The 22,444-nt window shown below is 41.8% G+C and overlaps 1 protein-coding gene across 2 annotated transcripts; it reads right to left on the bottom strand.

Moving 5' to 3' along the window:
- Positions 1 to 1,826: 1,826 nt before the first annotated feature.
- LOC5515305 (large proline-rich protein bag6-like) lies at positions 1,827 to 20,497 on the bottom strand. Of its 2 annotated transcripts, none has more exons than XM_048731414.1 (25): positions 20,302 to 20,497; positions 20,161 to 20,202; positions 18,211 to 18,286; positions 18,084 to 18,140; positions 17,059 to 17,180; positions 15,344 to 15,415; positions 14,966 to 15,016; positions 14,753 to 14,833; positions 14,359 to 14,450; positions 13,138 to 13,243; positions 12,828 to 13,052; positions 11,561 to 12,413; positions 10,790 to 10,950; positions 10,524 to 10,620; positions 9,665 to 9,748; positions 8,643 to 8,714; positions 8,014 to 8,111; positions 7,236 to 7,289; positions 6,531 to 6,630; positions 6,077 to 6,204; positions 5,476 to 5,604; positions 4,528 to 4,707; positions 4,146 to 4,253; positions 2,751 to 2,850; positions 1,827 to 2,403 (listed from the first exon to the last, which is right to left on the bottom strand). In XM_048731414.1, the coding sequence occupies exons 1-25, from the start codon at positions 20,359 to 20,361 to the stop codon at positions 2,258 to 2,260; spliced, it is 3,294 nt and encodes a 1,097-aa protein (XP_048587371.1). In that variant the 5' UTR covers positions 20,362 to 20,497; the 3' UTR covers positions 1,827 to 2,257. The 2 variants fall into 2 exon arrangements, with proteins under 2 accessions (XP_048587371.1, XP_048587370.1); XM_048731413.1 differs by having other exon boundaries at positions 5,416 to 5,604; positions 20,302 to 20,496.
- Positions 20,498 to 22,444: the final 1,947 nt, after the last annotated feature.

Raw genomic sequence — 22,444 nt, 5'->3', positions numbered from 1 at the left:
CAAATAGCTATAATAATGAATATGAGAGTTACATAGATCATGAATTCACAAGTACAAATTTGCTCCTATTGACAACTCTTGATATGTATTGGGTAGGGTCAGTGGGTGTACTGGGTAGGGTCAGGGGGTGTACTGGGTAGGGTCAGTGGGTGTACTGGGTAGGGTCAGTGGGTGTACTGGGTGGGGTCATTGGGTGTACTGGGTAGGGTCATTGGGTGTACTGGGTAGGGTCAGTGGGTGTACTGGGTAGGGTCAGTGGGTGTACTGGGTAGGGTCAGTGGGTGTACTGGGTAGGGTCAGTGTGTGTACTGGGTAGGGTCATTGGGTGTACTGGGTAGGGTCATTGGGTGTACTGGGTAGGGTCAGTGGGTGTACTGGGTAGGGTCAGTGGGTGTACTGGGTAGGGTCAGTGGGTGTACTGGGTAGGGTGAGTGTGTGTACTGGGTAGGGTCAGTGGGTGTACTGGGTAGGGTCAGTGGGTGTACTGGGTAGGGTCAGTGTGTGTACTGGGTAGGGTCAGTGGGTGTACTGGGTAGGGTCAGGGGGTGTACTGGGTAGGGTCAGGGGGTGTACCGGGTAGGGTCAGTGGGTGTACCGGGTAGGGTCAGTGGGTGTACTGGGTAGGGTCAGGGGGTGTACTGGGTAGGGTCAGTGTGTGTACTTGGTAGGGTCAGTGGGTGTACTGGGTAGGGTCAGTGGGTGTACTGGGTAGGGTCAGTGGGTGTAGTGGGTAGGGTCAGTGGGTGTAGTGGGTAGGGTCAGTGGGTGTACTGGGTAGGGTCAGTGGGTGTACTGGGTAGGGTCATTGGGTGTAGTGGGTAGGGTCAGTGGGTGTAGTGGGTAGGGTCAGTGGGTGTAGTGGGTAGGGTCAGTGGGTGTACTGGGTAGGGTCAGTGGGTGTACTGGGTAGGGTCAGTGGGTGTACTGGGTAGGGTCAGTGGGTGTACTGGGTAGGGTCAGTGGGTGTACTGGGTAGGGTCAGTGCGTGTACTGGGTAGGGTCAGTGGGTGTACTGGGTAGGGTCAGTGGGTGTACTGGGTAGGGTCAGGGGGTGTACTGGGTAGGGTCATTGGGTGTACTGGGTAGGGTCGGTGGGTGTACTGGGTAGGGTCGGTGGGTGTACTGGGTAGGGTCGGTGGGTGTACTGCGTAGGGTCAGTGGGTGTACTGGGTAGGGTCAGTGGGTGTACTGGGTAGGGTCGGTGGGTGTACTGGGTAGGGTCGGTGGGTGTACTGGGTAGGGTCGGTGGGTGTACTGGGTAGGGTCAGTGGGTGTACTGGGTAGGATCAGTGGGTGTACTGGGTAGGGTCATTGGGTGTACTGGGTAGGGTGAGTGGGTGTACTGGGTAGGGTGAGTGGGTGTACTGGGTAGGGTGAGTGGGTGTACTGGGTAGGGTCAGTGGGTGTACTGGGTAGGGTCAGTGGGTGTACTGGGTAGGGTGAGTGGGTGTACTGGGTAGGGTGAGTGGGTGTACTGGGTAGGGTGAGTGGGTGTAGTGGGTAGGGTCAGTGGGTGTGTACTGGGTAGGGTCAGTGGGTGTACTGGGTAGGGTCGGTGGGTGTACTGGGTAGGGTCAGTGGGTGTACTGGGTAGGGTCAGTGGGTGTACTGGGTAGGGTCAGTGGGTGTACTGGGTAGGGTCATTGGGTGTACTGGGTAGGGTCAGTGGGTGTACTGGGTAGGGTCATTGGGTGTACTGGGTAGGGTCAGTGGGTGTAGTGGGTAGGGTCAGTGGGTGTACTGGGTAGGGTCAAAGCCAAAATTGATGGAAACCTTTGAGATATTTTTTCACTGGTTTATTGCTATTTCTTTTTTTATTTTTCCCATTTTTATAATTGTATAAACAAACATTTTGCCAAGGAACACAACATTTTATAGCAAGAGATTTTAAAATAAAATAACACTTGAAATGCTTGCTGCTATCCCACAGAGTTCTGCTTTCAATATCTAGTGTTAGTTGTTCAAAAGTTGTTTTGATAGCTTTCCCAGCAAATGATATCTCTGATGATAATATTAAGAATTGAACATTTGATTCCTGAATGGGCATATATTTGAAATAAAAAGGAATATTTGTGGACCTCAATTTAAGGGTGGCTATTACGGTAGTGGTGTGGAACTTTGCAGATGCCAGTGCCTCTACTGGAACGAAGAAAAATAACATGCTCACTCCTATTTCTGTCATTCTATTTCAATCGAGCGTCTCTTATTGGTACCAAACTTCCTCTTTTTGTTGAGGTAGGCCCTGTTTGATGTAAACCTATTTGCAGGTGTATTGGCTTGTTATGGGGAAACGTTCAGAGCTGAAGTCTGTATCAGTGTCTGTCCTTTTTTTCACAGTCTCCTTGACCTCCTCACGGTAAGCCTGGTGAAGCTCGGAGTTGGTTCTCGCTGACTCGGTAACAGCTACAATTACAATCAAAGTATATGTCAGAAAGAAAGTGACAGAACATTTGAAAGGAATGGGGTGGTTCTTATTGGTGACTGCTATTTTTTCTGCTTTGCATGACCCCCATACTTAGAGCATGCAACATTCTTGTGGAATCTGATTAAGTTCGTATCAGTTAAAATTGCGATCATTGCAATTAAACCCTGTCTTGGTGGCAACAGTATCTTTCATAGAACTATACAGGTAAAGTCTCCAACCTTGTCCAACTCCTTTTAAGTAAAAACATGTGTATTTGTAAACAAATGTTCAATGAGACCGATTTAGTGCAAGTAAAACAATTAGATTTACTGTATCAGCTACCTACCGTCTATACTATTGCGAGGAGCTCCTGTGGCTAGCATGGCCTGCCGAATAATACCAGGGAGTACCTCATCCGTTGGGCATACTGCACGTTCATCTGCAGTCTGTAAGAAATGGGTCAAGCCATTAGAAAACCATAGAGGGAGGAAGGGATGTGATGAGGTTTGTAAGAAACCGGTCCATAAGAAAACCACAGAGGGAAGAAGGGTTGTGATGGGGTATCTAAGAGACAGGTCCAGCCATTAGAAAACCATAGAGGGAGGAAGGGATGTGATGGGGTATGTAAGAGACCGGTTAAGCCATAAGAAAACGACAGAAGGAGAAAGGGGTGCGATGGGGTATGTAAGAGACCGGTCAAGCCATTAGAAAACCACAGAGGGAGAAAGGGGTGCGATGGGGTATGTAAGAGACCGGTCAAGGCATAAGAAAACTACAGGGGGAGGAAGGGGTGTGATGGGGTATGTACGAGACCGGTCAAGGCATAAGAAAACCACAGAGGGAGGAAGGGGTGCGATGAGGTATGTAAGAGACCGGTCAAGGCATAAGAAAACCACATAGGGAAAAAGGGGTGTGATGGGGTATGTAAGAGACCAGTCAGGCCATAAGAAAACCACAGAGGGAGGAAGGGGTGTGATGGGGTATGTAAGAGACCGGTCAAGGCATGAGAAAACCACAGAGAGAAAAAGGGGTACGATGGGGTATTTAAGAGACTGGTCAAGGCATAAGAAAACCACAGAGGGAGAAAGGGGTGTGATGGGGTATGTAGGAGACTGGTCAAGGCATAAGAAAACCACAGAGGGAGAAAGGGGTGTGATGGGGTATGTAAGAGACCGGTCAAGCCATTAGAAAACCACAGAGGGAGAAAAAGGTGCGATGGGGTATGTAGGAGACCGGTCAAGGCATAAGAAAACCACAGAGGGAGAAAGGGGTGTGATTGGGTATGTAAGAGACCGGTCAAGCCATTAGAAAACCACAGAGGGAGAAAAAGGTGCGATGGGGTATGTAGGAGACCGGTCAAGGCATAAGAAAACCACAGAGGGAGAAAGGGGTGTGATGGGGTATGTAAGAGACCGGTCAAGCCATTAGAAAACCACAGAGGGAAAAAGGGGTGTGATGGGGTATGTAAGAGACCGGTCAAGCCATTAGAAAACCACAGAGGGAGAAACGGATGTGATGAGGTATGTAAGAGACCTGTCAAGCCATTAGAAAGCCACAGAGGGAGAAAGGGGTGTGATGGGGTATGTAAGAGACCTGTCAAGCCATTAGAAAACCACAGAGGGAGAAAGGGGTGTGATAGGGTATGTAAGAGACCAGTCAAGGCATTAGAACCACAGACGGTGGAAGGGGTGTGATGGGGTACGGGGAAAACTTTATATTGGTCATAGCCTGTTTCGTTTACCTTCCGTCGCTTAGGCGGTAGCCCACTCAAATAAGCATCGCTAAATGGCTGCTGTGGAGGAATGCGTCGTTGCCTCATGACATCCTGTGCGAGAATTGGCACCCATTCCTATAGTAGTAACAATGTAGTATAACAGTAAGACGCACCACCACATTACTGTTAAAGCACTATTAAGGCTGACTCTCTTTTTATCCCCACACCTCCACCTAAAGAGATATTGTAAAAGCTCTAATGAACCCCAGGGGCTTCTTTCTTTGTTAAAGGGGGGGGGGGGGGTTAAAATATCTTTGGCTGTTCAGGGGCTAGCATTGCAAAACATAAATTATGTTGAATAAATGATTGAGGTGTTATACACACCCTCAGAATAAAATATCATATATACCTCTGGTACAACAGCTTTCCAGTCATCTTCAAGGTCATCAACATCCATGTGAACCTCCCCCTGGTCGATAGCTAGCTGGCTAGCTTCAGGACCTCCTGTGACCACTGAGCCGGGTGGTGTGTGAAACGAGTCGTCTGAGTTCTGGCTCATGTCCTCGGTTGTGTCAGGCTGGCAAACAGGCTGGGGGTATGAGGATGTGTTAGTAAAGACCTTCCTTAGCTTGCATCAGCATAAGTTAAGGGGATGCTTTCAGCTACACCTTTATCACTGTTTTCAATTAATGTTGGAAGACGAATCACAGGAGAATAACACAAAATAACCAACTAAAAAGAAAACTCAATGCTTTATTTACAAAATTCAATGGAGACAACAGCTTCCCCAAATCGGCCGATGGAAATGGATGCCCTCCCATCGTTTTTACTTAAATGGATGCCCTCCCATCGTTTTTACTTTGCTGGGAAGGCAGATGACAATAGCTTTCCCAAATTGGCCGATGGAAATGGATGCCCTCCCATCGTTTTTACTTTGCTGGGAAGGCAGGGGACAGAGACTCTTAAGGGAGCAATTTCACACTTGATTATGAAAGAAAATGCAACATAGAACAATGCTACACAACATAGAATTTCCTGTTTACTTCATCCAAGAGTACTTAAACAGAAAGGACCAATTTGGAATGGAATGGATTCACACATTGACAATTTGGAATGGAATGGATCCGAACACTGCCAATTTGGAATGGAATGGATTCACAAATTGCCAATTTGGAATGGAATGGATTCACACACTGCCAATTTGGAATGGAATGGATTCACACACTGCTAATTTGGAATGGAATGGATTCACACACTGCCAATTTGGAATGGAATGGATTCACACACTGCTTCTCACCACAGTATCCGAGGGCATGGGCTTGACCGACTGAGAGCTGCCTTTCTGTTCCTGGGATGCCTTGATAATGTAGTCCTGCAGGTTGGTCTGAGTGGGAACTTGAGAAGCATCCCTCACGTACCGCAGCAGAGTCTCTCTGAACGTACGTAGCATAACTGGACCCATGTCCCTGGCTACGATAGTACCAGGCTGGCAAGAGCATCGATTGTGAAACATTAATTAGGTTAATAATAATAATGATAATGATAATAATTACAAAAACATCAAAGACAACAATAATAATAACAATACTATAGTTTGCATAGTTTGCATGCTGTTTACAATCATGAGTGTCAATTATTGTGTAAGCACTCAGTCGCCACTAAAGCGTCCCACAATATTTTTTTTAAAAAAGACAAGGGGTTCACCACTCCTAATGCAGAGAGCCAGGTAATCCAAAGCTGACCTCAAACAGATTTGAACCTTGGACCACTAGCTTTGAAAGCAAAGCCTGTACCTGGGTATGCGACATTTTACCTGGGTACCATGCTTGCATATATAATAATTGGTTGGTAGAGTTTAAGGGATGGATCATCAGAATAGTGAAGGGGGCGTAGAATGGGGAGTTCTTTGTTGTTCATGCTCTTTTGGTGTTTCCTTTGTTTTCTTCTCCGTCCCTTACCAGTCTGTTAGTGATGATGTTCTCCACATCTCGCAGCCCATTCTGATAGCACAGTGCCAAGAGCTGCACAAAGTCACTGCTTATGCCGCGCACCATGAACGGGAAGGCGTTACAGAATGTCTGCTCATCTAGAATTCAATAAAGTCAGGATGAAATCTCTACATTCTCTTGTTGCCACATAATCTGTTAAACTTTGGTCATATTTTCTAAAAAAGTCACAGGTATATTATCTGTTTATTTATCTACATATAGTGTATTTATCTATTAGTTCCCTATGTCTGGCAAAAAAAAACCATCTGGAATGATTTCTTTATCCGCATATTTTGTTATTCACATAAAAAAATCATAATAATACATGGATTATGGTTAGGGTGACTTTATTGTATTATTTTTTGTGCAAAAATGCTTGATTCCTTCTGGCATTACACAATCATTCCCAAGCTCAACCACATACCAGCATCTCGTATCAAAGTGAATGCTCTTTTAGAAAAATACTCCAGGAATTTGCGTACAGTTGCTACCACATCTATACCATCACAGGTAGACTCTGAAGTCTGTTGACAAAAACACACACTATTAAATGGGAAACAATGGCCAATAAGAAGGGCTGTTATTAAAGAGCTTATGTCAGCTACACCTTTGTTTTTGTTGTCAATTTTGGAAGACAAGTTATCAGATAAAATCTTGGAATCCAAAAACGTTTTATGCTTTAAAGTTTTATTTGCAATATCTTCCCAAATGGAAATTGGATGATTTCTCACAATTTTTATTTCTGATGACAATATGGCTCTTTAAGCTTGATATTTCAGCAACAAGTAAGCAAGATTGATGTGTTAAGGGGTTATTTATATAATGTATCTCATAAGTAGCTGTTTGTGCTGACCTTTTTTGGGGTTAATACACAATAAAGTTGTTAAAAAAATATTGTATGAATATGTGGCCTTAAAGAGAGAGTGCACACAATAAAATGCACAGTCAAGTGTAAAAACGGAATATCTCAACACAAAAAATCAAAAGTAAGCAGGAGGGTTGTGTCTAAAAAATTAAAAAGGTCGAGGGAACTTCAGAAGTTCCACCATTTCCCCTTTCATTAAAAAAATGGATGGCCCCCTTAATCACCCTACACTGCATATATATGACTCAAGAAATATAAATTTACCAGAATTGGCGCTATTTCATCTAATACTTGTGATACAAACTGCACTGACAATTCCTAAAGACAATTGACATAAATATAGTGTTAGCAAATGATCTAATTCAAATATCATTCATCATTGTAATTCATCATAATCATTCATTCATTCATAATTTATCATCATCATCATCATCATTCATTCATCATCATCATCATCATTCATTCATCATCATCATCATTCATTCATTCGTTCATTCATCATCATAATTCATTTATTCATCATTCATTCAATTATCATCATTCATTCATCATCATCATTTATTCATCATCATCATTCCTTTATCATCATCATTCATCGTCATCATTGTATTATTCTTGTATGTTGAAAAGGGCTGGCTGAAAGCGCGAGATTCAACAAACACGAAAAGAGGTAGTCACTGAATTAGGAAAATAAACAAAAAGTTTTCTATGCAAGAATATACTTCCATAGTAGTGCCAATTTATCAATTTGAGTTTCCCTCTACAAAAAGATGATACCACTTCTACCACATTCCCTTTCATCCATTGCATTTCAAATTGCATTTGTCATAACTTTCTCACTCAGGGACAGCAAAAAGTCTCAATGGTAAGAAAAAAACAGGATTCTGCTAGTTGTAGGAACTGAGAATAAACAATGAGAATTTCTGCACTTGCTGCCCTGCAATTCAATTATCAAAATTCCCTTTTTCAATGGTATAACTTACCAGAGAATTGCCTATGTGCCCCATATCATAACTGAGAAGCAGTCTACTTTAATTCCTACCTGGAGTCTGCTTTCTGTTGCTTCTTCTCCCAGCAGGAGATCAGTAAAGAGGTATGACCGCAACACGACCCGTAACCTCAAGCAAGGGGGAGTAAGACCTGAGCAACAGACAGAAGCTTCGAATAACATTTCTGTTCGCCCATCGTTCTTTACAATTGAGATGCCATCTATCCACTAAACTGAGATGTTAGTCTGTGTGTTCGTTTGTCCATCAAACCATCCATACAACAATAATGTTTGTCTATCTGTTTGTTTGATCGATCTGTACATGTATCCATTTGCTCATCTATCTGTTCATCTATCTGTCTATCTGCTTGGTGGCTTGACTGTTCTCCTGTTTTTCTATCTGTCTGTCTGCATTGTCTGTTTATCTATTCGTCTGTCTTAAAGTTCCCTTGCCAGCCACACCTTTGTTATTGTTTTTATTTGATATTGGAAGGCACATAATATTTAAATTCTGAACTATACATCTAAAAACAAAGTTTAATACTTTATTTGCCAAATTCGATAGAAAATCACATTAGCTTTCTCAAATCAGCCGATGGAAATGGATTCTTTTCACACTTGGTTCTTTTCTAGGATGACAAAATGGTGGCTGGCTGGGGCTGTTTAAGGTCAAATACACATACCCAGCATGATGCCCAGCATATCCTGCATGGATAAAGATGTTCCAATCCTGGTAATCAGTTGACTGAGCAGGGCTGTAACAAAACAGAATAGGAAATCAGCTGATAATATGCTCCACCTTTATAAGAATTGTTAGATATCAATTCAAGGGTTTTAAGTTATCAAAGCGTGGTTTTACAGTGCTGCTTGAAATTTTTGCAACATTCGGCCACCGTAATCGAGGTAAAAACATGGTTACCGCGGTCACACCACTGTGGTCGGATGCTCTAACCTCGGAAAAAAGTGTGGTAATTAGCCGTGGTTGTCAACCACGGTTTTAAAACTGCGGTTAAGGATGTACATACACAAACGCAACTACGAAAAGTACACACGGGCGCTGTGACATTGCTCTATAATTGATATTCTTAGTCTTCTTCATGGGAAGCATAGTTTTAATTAGAACGAGGTTCTTATTGACATGCAAGCAATTGTTAACCTCAAAGGTTCTCTGTGAGCGTTTCTACAAGTTCTTTCTGGAAGGATAAATCGTTTGTCGATCTGAATGAAGAGGAATAATCGGACAACTAACTCATGTGTTTAGTTCTGTTATTGTTATTGTTTAGTTTTCTGAAGCCTTTCTAGCTTGGGTCACAATTCAGAAACGTCTGCTTACACATTTCAGCTGTTCTGTGGTTGTGATTTAAGTTCTAATCATTCAGTTAGTAAAGTTTGCTGTCTCGCGCGTGCAGTCCAATTGAACATCAAACAGACTTTTCTTAAGATACTGTATTTTATATACTATCAAATCACTCCTTATGTACGTTCTCCTCTTATGCGGTACTTAACTGCGGATTTCGGCTGCGGTTTTATGAGAATATTGTTCCCCTCATCAACGCGGACGACTACAGCAGAACCGCGGTTTGCGGAAAAATATTGCCAAGGTCGCCGCGGTTTTGCAACGGAAAATGTTGCAATAATTTGGATCAGCACTGTAGCTGGGGCCTGTTCAGTTTTGGGAATTCTAATATCTGTGAACGCTACTGACCTCCTTGGATGCTTATTGGTTCAGATGATGTATCGAGTCCTCTATTTTGTAGCTCTAAGATGACGTCATTTAATGTCTGGTAGGCTGTGGACACATACAAGCTGTCAACAACAACAACAATGGTTCTTTATAAAAACATAAACAAAAAAGGAGCCAGATGACTTTCATAAAATTCATACTTTAAAATTAATACATAAATTTTAACTTTTTGGGGATTGTTTGAAGTCTTAGCCTTTTTTGAGTTTGAGACTGTCTGGGGCTTGAGACTGTCTGGGGCTTGAGACTGTCTGGGGCTTGAGACTGTCTGGGGCTTGAGACTGTCTGGGGCTTGAGACTGTCTGGGGCTTGAGACTGTCTGGGGCTTGAGACTGTCTGGGGCTTGAGACTGTCTGGGGCTTGAGACTGTCTGGGGTTTGAGACTGTCTGGGGTTTGAGACTGTCTGGAGTTTGAGACTGTCTGGAGTTTGAGACTGTCTGGGGTTTGAGACTGTCTGGGGTTTGAGACTGTCTAGGGTTTGAGACTGTCTGGGGTTTGAGACTGTCTGGGGTTTGAGACTGTCTGGGATTTGAGACTGTCTGGGGTTTGAGACTGTCTAGGGTTTGAGACTATCTGAAGTTTGAGACTGTCTAGGGTTTGAGACTATCTGAAGTTTGAGACTGTCTGGAGTTTGAGACTGTCTGGGGTTTGAGACTGTCTGGGGTTTGAGACTGTCTGGGGTTTGAGACTGTCTGGGGTTTGAGACTGTCTGGGGTTTGAGACTGTCTGGGGTTTGAGACTGTCTGGGGTTTGAGACTGTCTGGAGTTTGAGACTGTCTGGGGTTCGAACAACCAACTACATACTCATCAACATATCCTCACCAGTTTGTGGTTGTCCCCTGATGGCCTGGTTGTAGGCATTCAAGACTAGATCCCTCATGACGGCATCGCGCAGAGCATGTGTGTCCCCTTCACCCTCCTAACACACCAACAACAACAACTCTTCAATAAAAAATCACAAACAAATCATAGAGTTTCTGGTGGACCATATTGATTAATCTGATTAGAGAGAACAACTGTTTGAATATTTTGATTGATTCAATTAATACTGAATCACTGATTGGCCAAAATGCTATCACCATAGTTACCTGTTGGCTAGCAGTGGATGGGGGCGGCTGTGGCGACTGGCCCTGTATCCCACTCAGAAGATCCATCAGCGATTGTACCACAGAGTCACCGCCTGGTCTGGTAGTCTGGGTGCCTGCTGTGGTGCTTGTGCTGGTATTGGTACCAGCATTGGCTGTGTTCCCTTGTAAGGCATGAATGATTATGATATTTAAGGAGAAGTATGGTTATTGAGGAGAATGAATGGTTATGATATAGAAGGAGAAGGCAGAAGATGCAGCCTTCACAAAACAAGCCGACTGAAGACTCAACAAACTGCCTCCACTGGGGATTTGACAGTCCAGACGAAAATATATTATTTTTGAAGAAACCTTAAACAAACAAACAGCCCCAAACTCATAATGACCAGCTCCTTCAATTTTTTTAGAAGGCTGAGATGGTTGGCAAGAGTCAATTAGCAGATCTACAGGGGGTGGGGTTTGGGGGTTAACCATTTTCGACTTGGCTGCCAAATGAAATGTGTCTATAGGAATAAACAATTGTTGAGTAAGAGAGAAGGGTTAGACTTCAACAAAGAACCTAGATGCAAAAAAACAAAACGCAATTTCTAAATGTTTTAAAACTCCCAGGGGAGCATGCTACCAGACCCCCTCAAAAGCACAGATATATAAAAAAATATAGGGTGAACCCCCCTAAAAAGTTAGAGCTGCCACTGGAATTTACTTAAACAATACTTAATAAACTGTTCACTGTCTCTGCACATATCATGATTTTTACTGTTGCTCAAAACTTACTTTGAGCTTGCTGAGCTAATGCTGCACCACCACTCACAGCATTCTGGACAACTGAAGCAACCAACTGCTCAAAAACACGACCTGGTCCCTCCACACTTGAAGACCCTGACTGCTGGGTACCCTGTGCTGGTGTTGACTCAGACTGCTGGGTACCCTGTGTTGGTGCTGACCCAGGCTGCTGGGAAGGTTGGGCCCTGTGTGCTCGTAGCCCAAAGTGGAAGGACTCACACGGCAGAGATGGGTCAGGGTGGGCCATGCCCTGTCTGTGGGCCTGCATTGGATTAACACGGATGGGACCCATTGGGGGCACATAGGGGTGGGGCTGTGGGGTAGGACCCATCTCTGGCTGTGGTCCCCTTTGTGCATGGAAACCTGAAGGAGGTGGACCCATGTGCAGGCGTGGTCCTGTATGTAGGTTGAAACCTGGGGGCGGGGGAGGGCCCATTGGTGGGCGTGGTCCAATGTGCACATGTAGGCCTGTCTGCCCCGCACCCTGTGAGGCAGACGCTGCTGGATGTCCATGCGTCATTTGTCCAAGATTAGAAATAAGATTAACAAAATCATCCATCATCACTCTTGCCTCTTCTCCCGTTGTAGCTGTTGATGATTGTGGTGTCTCACCAGCCGAAGGGGCTTGGCTTGCTGTTGGTGCTGTCGTTTGGGGTGTTGTCGAAGGGGGTGTTGCTTGGGGTGTGGTTGAAGGGGTTGTTGGCATGTGACCCCTAGGTATTGCACTGGATATGATGCTGGTGATGGAGATGGTTGTCTGTGGTTCACCATGATGCCGTGGGGTGCTGCTGTGAGAAGTGCTGGATTGTGTCATGTTTGTAGGACCTGCTTGTCCAGATACATTCTGTTGATCAATTAAAAACAATTCCATGACCAGACATTGCCTGAACACACAGCTACATACATTTTAATGTTGTCAACACAGTTATAAGAACAGGATTATTTAGGATAGGTGATAAGGTGATAACAATTTAATAAACAGAAACTATTTTGATTACCATAGACTGTACAATAATAGTAAAAGCTAGTACTGTATTTTCCAGTAGATAAAACATACAACCCTAGGTACTTTTATAGTTCATTTTTGGAAAAAGAAATTGCAAGGAAATCAGGAAGAGTACAAAATTGTCATTCCTGTCTTAAGAGCTTATAATAACAAAATAACACCTAGTAGTATAAAGAATCAGGAAAAAGCGTTGAAAATATTCAATAACAGACATAAAGTACATGGTAACTTGATTGAGAATAGCAAAGTTACCTGCCGACTGGTGGTAGGCCCAGGTGGTGGTCGGCCTCCAAATATGGAAGACAGCAGGTTAGGTGCCCCTACATGTGGCGACAGAGGCGTCAAAACGCTGAGGCGACGTGGTTCTGGGGCACGGATGTTGATAGACAGGTCAGATAGGGCGTGGTAGGCATGGCTTAAGTTGTGCAGTGTCTCAGCGATGCGATCAGGCAAACTATCATCAGATGGTAGAAGGTTCTAAAAACCAGAAGTAAACATTGTATTCAGGATTGGCGTGTAAATTTAGCATAGGTAGCTGCTAAAAAGCCCATGAATGTTTTACCTCAGTGGCTGGGGAATTCAGAAGGGAAGTGTATCGGTTCAGAGATGGCTGTAGCTGGCTAGAGAACTCTTGCAGTTCACCAAGTACATCAGCAAGATCGCTAGGTCTGTTGATGAAACAAGTTTTTAGTGTTTCCCGCCCTAAAGTAGCACATCCACAAGGATCCAGGGGTCTTTAAAAGTTTGAAGCCTCATTCATATGTCCCTGCATGGCTCAAGCAAACAATTCAAAGATCCGACGAGCGCACGAATATCCAATCAAAAAGCAGCAAATAGAAGCCAGCGAAGTGCAACCCAAATGTGCAACAAAAGTCCCACAAATTGTACAACATGTGGGATGAGGTCAGTGAGTCCTACTCAGATTTATCTAAAATTCAGACGTTTATAGTGGTCTTTCTGCAACTTGGGAAATAAAACACAGAAACCTAACATGACAGAAACTTGTCTTGTTGTCCAAGCTTGGTGAAAATATTGTAAAGAAGCATAGAAAAAAGATGACTACGAGTTTGGTCGTTGAATGGAAACCGCACGAATCTAGATCAAAATACCAAAACTGATGATTAGAAATGATTAGATAAATCGGTGCTCTCTTCCGTAGGTACATGCGTTTTCAAGCTATTTTTGTCAACTTGCAGTGATTTAAGTGCGATGAAAATAAAAGAGAAAGCCGAATTCGTGAAGTTTTATCGGCAAACGTCAAAATTTACAGCAAAAATACAAACGACAGTCTCATTCTTATATATAATTAAAGTAGCCTAGGTAATATCAAACACAAGTTTAATGGTAGGACTAACATTGCTCTCTTAGTGTGGTTTGTTTGCTTTTTGTTTTTTGTTTCTCTGTAGTAAATTTTAAGCGTCTACAAAGTGGCCGGTCAAAGAAAACATGGCTATTACTTTCTACGCTGACTGGAAAATGCTTATTTGCTTGTCCAGATTCGCAAAAAAATATCTTAAACCAATCTTTTTCGGGGTCGATTGCTGACTTTTTGTGGGACATTTATGGGACCACATGGCTGTTATTGCACCATCTCTTTCCTGATTGGCTATTTGTGCATGCGTGATTGACATGTCGGATCTATGAATAACAATCAAAAACATGTTACATTACATCTTTTTGTTTCTTAGGGAAAGGGAGGGGGGACTCATTTGAAAATTTTGGCTTTAGAGAAGGCTGATTGGAAAGGGGAGGGTCCAGTTGAGCTTTCACGGCAATATAGTACCTGGGCTGTTCAGTGTTTCCCTGGGGACCCTGGTTTGGTGCAGGCCGATCATCTGTTGGAACATTGGCGTCCATTGATGGTGGAGCTTCACCCTAAAGAAAAATCCTTTTGTGTGAGTATTTACTATTATTGTTTTTTTTTTCAATTTATATTATGTTACAGTAGTAACTACATAGCACCTTTATTTTCTATTATTTAATAACATGATAAGGGAGCTCATAGCGCATAAGCCCCTGGTTTCTTTGATACAACACCACACACTCCTGGGGAAAATCCTTTTGAAGGAATTAATTTTTTTAACCAATGTTTTTTTCTTCTATAGACCATGTGTCTTGAGCCCAGGTGGGTACAGCAAGTAATGATAACAAGAGAATTCAGCGCAAAGATTACACACCTCAGTTCTGTTAAAAGATTCACGAGCTGCTCTTATGAAGTGCCGCGCCCTAGACAGCCTCCTAGCAGCATCATTTCCTTCCTGGAAGAGCCAAAACAAGACAGGTTGAGTATAATTTTCAACCATTTTTGATGCAATGAATCATGATGCAATGCATCACTTGCATGATGATTGGTGCATTTTAATACAGTACACTGTTGTGCTTATACTCACCGGGGGTGCTGACAGTAGATTGATGTGTACATTTAACGTGGAGCCATCACTCTGAATTAACAAAAATATCATCACTTTAAATAAAACACAACTGGAATATCACCCCCCCCCCCCCCCCCTCCACACACACACACTTTTTCTTGAAGGACTATCATAGAGAGTAATTGGGGTGATTTAGATCCATGTGCGCACAATTGAACATGCACAAGGCGGCAGCGTGATTCTAAATCACCCTATACACTGCAAGCCCTCTGTATCCAGTAGCGTCAATAATAATCTGATCATATAATCTGACACTAAGATGCTCGGTAGGTTTAAGTGACAACGCATTAGCTAATTAACATGATCATGACCCTTTTTAATGGTTATGGCACTTACGGAGTGTGAAGAGCTCACGTTGGCGTGGGAAGCATCGACACCAAGGTGACTGACAAGTCCCTGGACAATATTCTACACAAACGAAATAAGACTGTTAATATGCTGATGGGTAATGTTCAACACAAAAGAAATCAGAATGTTTATATGTTGATGGGTAATGTTCTATAAAAAAATATCAGACTGCTAATATCATGACTAGAACCTACACAATGTTCTACGCCAACAAAATAAGACAGTTAATATCATGACTAGACCCTGGACAATGTTCTACGCCAACAAAATAAGACAGTTAATATCATGACCAGACCCTGGACAATGTTCTACGCCAACAAAATAAGACAGTTAATATCATGACCAGACCCTGGACAATGTTCTACGCCAACAAAATAAGACAGTTAATATCATGACCAGACCCTGGACAATGTTCTACGCCAACAAAATAAGATAGTTAATATCATGACCAGACCCTGGACAATGGTCTACGCCAACAAAATAAGACAGTTAATATCATGACCAGACCCTGGACAATGTTCTACGCCAACAAAATAAGACAGTTAATATCATGACCAGACCCTAGACAATGTTCTACGCCAACAAAATAAGACAGTTAATATCATGACCAGACCCTGGACAATGTTCTACGCCAACAAAATAAGACAGTTAATATCATGACCAGACCCTGGACAATGTTCTATGCCAACAAAATAAGACAGTTAATATCATGACCAGACCCTGGACAATGTTCTACCCCAACAAAATAAGACAGTTAATATCATGACCAGACCCTGGACAATGTTCTACGCCAACAAAATAAGACAGTTAATATCATGACCAGACCCTGGACAATGTTCTACGCCAACAAAATAAGACAGTTAATATCATGACCAGACCCTAGACAATGTTCTACGCCAACAAAATAAGACAGTTCATATCATGACCAGACCCTAGACAATGTTCTATGCCAACAAAATAAGACAGTTAATATCATGACTAGACCCTGCACAATGTTCTACGCCAACAAAATAAGACAGTTAATATCATGACCAGACCCTGGACAATGTTCTACCCCAACAAAATAAGACAGTTAATATCATGACCAGACCCTGGACAATGTTCTACGCCAACAAAATAAGACAGTTAATACCATGACTAGACCCTGGACAATGTTCTATGCCAACAAAATAAGACAGTTAATATCATGACCAGACCCTGGACAATGTTCTACGCCAACAAAATAAGACAGTTAATATCATGACAAGACCCTGGACAATGTTCTATGCCAACAAAATAAGACAGTTAATATCATGACCAGACCCTGGACAATGTTCTACCCCAACAAAATAAGACAGTTAATATCATGACCAGACCCTGGACAATGTTCTACGCCAACAAAATAAGACAGTTAATATCATGACCAGACCCTGGACAATGTTCTACGCCAAAAAAATAGGACAGTTAATATCATGACCAGACCCTGGACAATGTTCATATCATTAGGAGACACAAGCAATGCTCTACACCCACAAAAGAGCTATCAGGGCTATATCCCCCTGGCTTCCTCTCACACACCTAGAAGAGACTTTTAGATAGATAGGTAGAAATAGTTGATCAAAATTGAATCCCAGCCTTTGGGCAGCATTTACAAAAAAGCTTCAGCTCCCCCCACCCCCCCCCCCCCCCCCCAAAGTAACTTTAGGATGCAACTCCCTCAATACCTGAGAGATCCCCATGACATCTACAGGCATATTGAACGCCCCCATGACGATGTTAGCTGCTGATGAGGCAGCTTGGCTACCAGGATGAACAGACGGACCATCAGGAGAATTGCTGGCTCCATCTAATTAGACAAAAATAATACGGACCATCAGGAGAACTGCTGGCTCCATCTTATTAGACAATAATAATACGGGCCATCAGGAGAACTTCTGGCTCCATCTTATTAGACAATAACAATACGGGCCATCAGGAGAACTTCTGGCTCCATCTTATTAGACAATAATAATACGGGCCATCAGGAGAACTGCTGGCTCCATTTTATTAGACAACAACAACAACAATGATAATGATAATGATAATGATAATGATAATGATAATGATAATGATAATGATAATAATAATAATAATGGGAAAGATAGGGCAACTCTTGGACATTAATTGTATAGCAGTTGCTCAGAGATTGTAATTGGAAATATCAAATGTTGTTGTTTGTATAATACAACTTAATATTACAAAGTCTCTTCGAGTTTTAGCACCAGCCATATCATTTGGCAAGACAAGGGTCAATGTTTATAGAGGCATCTAACATAAAACTTAAAATCTGTTTGGATTTATTTCCATTTTTATATCTCCTATGTAGACAACTGAGATTTTTCACAGACTTGATACTCTGTAAGATATATACATTTGCTGAAACTTTTTTGTTGATAAAAACGGACACTAAAAAAGAGCCTTGACCTGATGCCAGGCTTGCTTGCCAGTGGGGCTTTATTTACAGTGAGTAGCAAAAAAGATTGGCTCATTGCAGGGTAGGGTAAAGTACATTATACAAACGAGTTGTCTAGATATCCTGAGCTGTAACAAACTTTTAAAAACTTGGGGGGGAAGGTTGATACAAGGAACATTAAGAAAACGTGTGGGCACAACCATGCCGTTACTGGTCATTTCCTTATAATTTAAAAAAATCAAAAGTTAAAATCAAAGATTAGAAAATCACTGGGCATTACTGATACCAACGCTTTACCTGGTTGGGTCCTGGGAGGTTTTCTCTCAACAAGATGAACCACACAGCCATCTACCTCTAAGATAGAATTCAACAATTAGTAAGACTGCAACAGGTTATAATATGGTCTAGAGCAAATCCACCATACCAAACTCCTTCAACTTTTTCTCATCCTGAAGGACTTTTCCCTTGAAAATTAGTCGCTGTCTCTCAGCTGGAATCCCCTAGAGAGAGAAAAAGTTTAAAGCAAAACTGGCATTTTAAAAAAATGGCATCTTGTACAGAATAGTATTAATAAACAAAATGATTATACAAATCAAATGACTATCAATAATCTTCTAGTTTATGGTTTTCTATCTTTCCCACTAGCTGAGGTATCTTTGCTCTGTTTCTCAATGGGCTAGTATTTTTGTGGAAAAAAAAACTCTTTTGGGAGTAGCAAAATTATTTATTGCACATTATCAGCCTTCTGAAAACCCACCGGCTGCCGGCTCAACTCGCCGCCTTTTCTGGAGATTTAAACGTCTCCATCCAGACAGAAAATACACTGTATATCATATTTGTCTCGTTATTGACAAGGAAAATGAGACTTTCAGCAACCTGAACCACCTCCAAACCCATAATGACTTGTTCCTAAAATTATTTTTGCGAAGGCTGCATTATGTAAAATGTCAGCTGTCGTTTCACTCATAAAAAACATGCTAGCCCCCCCCCCCCCCCCTCCTGACATCAGTTACATAAGATGTTGAGTGCAGACCATAGCAAATGGCTAAAACTTGTACTCGCCAAACTTGCCCCGCTATCAGAAAGGCCTTCCTTTGGGCTGTGATTAGTAAAAGAGCATATTGAGTGCACTACAGCAAAAGTCAAATAAGACCTTGGATTTTATTGTTAACCATCAATAATGCAGGACTGCGAAAGGCAGTCAATTTTTAGTTACAAGCATATTGATAGGAATGCACATCTTTACGCTGTTTATCTTTTTTGTACAGTTAGCTCTCTCTGTTTTGATTCAGTTTTTAAAGTTGCATGTAACACACATAACCACAATGTTTGTGTGATGGAAACAGTGCTGTATAACTTTTTTGTACAGTTTCTGTAGCTCTCTCTGTTTTGATTCAGTTCCTAAACTTGCATGTAACACACATAACCACAATGTTTGTGTGATGGAAACAGTGCTGTATAACTTTTTTGTACAGTTTCTGTAGCTCTCTCTGTTTTGATTCAGTTCCTAAACTTGCATGTAACACACATACAGTAACCACAATGTTTGTGTGATGGAAACAGTGAATCTCAAACTGGGTACCGTGCGCAAGCAGTGTCTACATGAGGAATGAGGCCCAGCCCTCACCCTGACTGCCAAAATGTGTGAAAACGTGGACCATTTTCCATATGAAACTGGTACAGTGCCCTCAGTGTATATCCGGCCTACGAAGTGGTATCAGACAGTGGTTATAAGCTAAGTGGCAAATGCTGTTAGGTCTGTTTAGTGTACAAATGTCAGCCCAGCAAAATTTAAAAATTTACTTGGACAGAGATGTTGTGAAATTGGGTGAAATACAGTATGATAAATATGTGAAAAAAACCCAAGAGAGCCAATGCAGGTGAATTATAGAGAATGTATGAACATTTTTTTTTTGTAGGAACATTTTGAACATTTTAGGGTGTATTATTTTAGGAGAAGGAGGGAATAGTTCTACAGAGAAATGAAAGTGTATTTGATTTTGCAGGGGTGATAAGGGTTATTTTTGTGATCCGTGAACAGCCTTCTTTGTTTATCGTGAAAGGACAAAGTGAAAACCGTGATCCGTGATAGCTACCTTTGCTGTGATTCGTGAATGGCGAAACTTGATCATTGTGAATCGTAATTTATGCTTTTTTAAAAATTGTGAATTGAAATTTCCGAGTAAAGATTGATCCTTGTCGTTAGTTTATCAGTTTATCCTGAAATGTGATTTCCGAATTTTGAAACTCGTGAAACGTACAGGCCTCCCTTACCGCCCCTGATTATGTATAGGAATCAATAATAAGAGTTAAAAGTATAACTTGGAACAGTAATTATCACAAAAGCCATTTTCCATAGAGGAGATTCACATACCACAGTATCAGCAATCTCCTTCTTGAACTCTTCAACAGTAAGCTAAAAAAACAGATATTTAAAACCCGACCCAACAAAACCATCACAACGTAAGATTAGTGAAAGCAGAATTTTGAATCCAAAAGCAATCTATGTCTTTACCTCTTCAGAAACGGTGAATGTTCTTGTTTCTGAGTCTAAGGTCTTCACGGTTACTTGCATGGTTTAAGTTGGCAAAAGTATCCGTTAATAAGACACGGAAACAACACAACTTTCACCCACAAACAAAAGACAGCGAGTTTTTTCGAGTCCTTCCTTTCTTCTTCTGAGGCGAGGGTTTCGTCTCCAGGCTAGCGCCTACACAGGAAGCCCGACCAAAAACATTTGTGTAGCTTTGCTCCAGGCCTCGCTCTCTAGACTGCTAGAGCATGCAAGGGCAAGACGAACAAAGTTTGTTTGTTGGTTACGCTAAATATTAAATTTTGATAATAATCCATGAAATTCCCTGAAGCGTGCCTTGTTTTCGCTTTCCGCTTCCGCTGAAAAAATCCGATCAAGTTACGCGTTCCGTAATCTATGAGTCTCTTGTGTCTACCAAATAAAGGGTTCAGATACATCGATATTTTTTGTTGTGTAGACCCAGGATCTAAACAAATTGAACGCTTTCGTAGATAATCTTAACAATTTACACCTCATCATTAAATTTACAAGCTCCGCCCCCTATGAAAATGTACTCGGTATCGGACGGTATCGGCGTAAGATGTCAAGATGGCGGGCTGATATGCCTCGACCATTATACCAACTTACTGGCAGATGCCCCAAGGAAGATGATAGGACCAAAAAAATATGTTTTATTGGTTCAAAAGAAAAAATACATTTGTTGTTTATCAAAACAGTAAATATATTAATATAACGACTGCTCATCTCACAATTGTTATTTTGTTAGGGTGATAAAACGGTGGCTGACTCTCATGGACAATTTTTGCAATAATATAAAAGTTCACCGCGAAACGCGTCTAGTCTCCCCGTTCTCAGCGAGACTAAAAATGCGTTCTTGAGTGGAAACGTATCACTATTCTTTTGAAACCTGCTCCCTGTTTTAAGCTTCTCTAGTACTTCTACCCTATCTATTTCGCCAACCAGCCATCACTTCGTGACGTCATTAAAGATGGACGACGTAATCAACAAGTTACCAGAACCCTCCGGTGGTTTTACCTGTTCACACACTGTCGAAAAGCGCAGGCAGCTTTGTTTTACTATTACGTCACAAGCCAAAACAATTTTCATTATTCTATGTTTTGAACTCCAACATGGTCGAGACGCATTTATGCACTCACCCGCTTTATAGACGGGTGTCACAAGATTTTGGACCTCATCACAAGCCTAATTTTTGTGAAAATATTCATACATTCTTTGTACTCACCCGCATCGGCTCTCTTGGGTATTTACACATATTTACTGTATTTCACTCGATTTCACAAGATTTCTGTCCTTGTTGGGTTGACAGTTCTGTTTATGTGAACTTTAATTTTCAAATGGGGGATTGAAAACCAAGAAAGCCAAAAGACTCGTGAAGCTGCAACAAATTAATGTGAATGATCGGACGGGATATTATTTTAATTGATCTTCAACTTGAATAAAAGCCTAAAGTACAGCAACTTGAAGCTTTAAATATAGCCTTTGACCAGAGAGACTCCAAGCTTCCCTTGCTTGCCAAACCGGTCAATAAATAGATTGAACAGCTTTTGTAGTCGACTACAGTCGCATTTGCCTCGAGCGTTGAACACAGTGGCGACTGTTTGGTACTTTTTTGTCCCCACATTCGGGCTCTATATGGCTTGAAGTGAATGGGTTAATCTTCAAGTCTCTTTTACCCAGGACAATCTTAATAACGACCTTTACTGGAATAGATAACCGGAAAAACATGGGAGAGAGGGCTTTTTGGGGGGTAACGAAATACTTTGACATTTTATGAAAAATTGGTTCTTCAGGTTTACACTAAACTGCCTTGATGGCCTTGTAAAACTCTCTCGGGCAGAAAATGCCCTTGGCATCGGTACATGTAATCATAAAATGTTTATAAAAAGGAACACCCAATAATAAAAGGTAGAGAGCAAAAACAACAACAACAAATCAATCATCAGGAAAAAAAATAATGCTTACAAGCTACAATAGAAAGAATTTTGAATTTTACAAAGTTTGGGATAAAGTTTTAAAAGTTTTTTTTGAATGTTTGAGGTCACATTTTTCATTATTCTCGTTACGGATCACGATTCTTTAAGGTGTTTTTATTATGGAATTCAAA

Source organism: Nematostella vectensis, chromosome 8 (genome assembly GCF_932526225.1).
Source record: "Nematostella vectensis chromosome 8, jaNemVect1.1, whole genome shotgun sequence".
In the NCBI taxonomy this organism is placed as follows: domain Eukaryota; kingdom Metazoa; phylum Cnidaria; class Anthozoa; order Actiniaria; family Edwardsiidae; genus Nematostella; species Nematostella vectensis.
The sequence above is the reverse complement of the archived record's forward strand: the minus strand, read 5'-3'. Positions and strand labels throughout refer to the sequence as shown.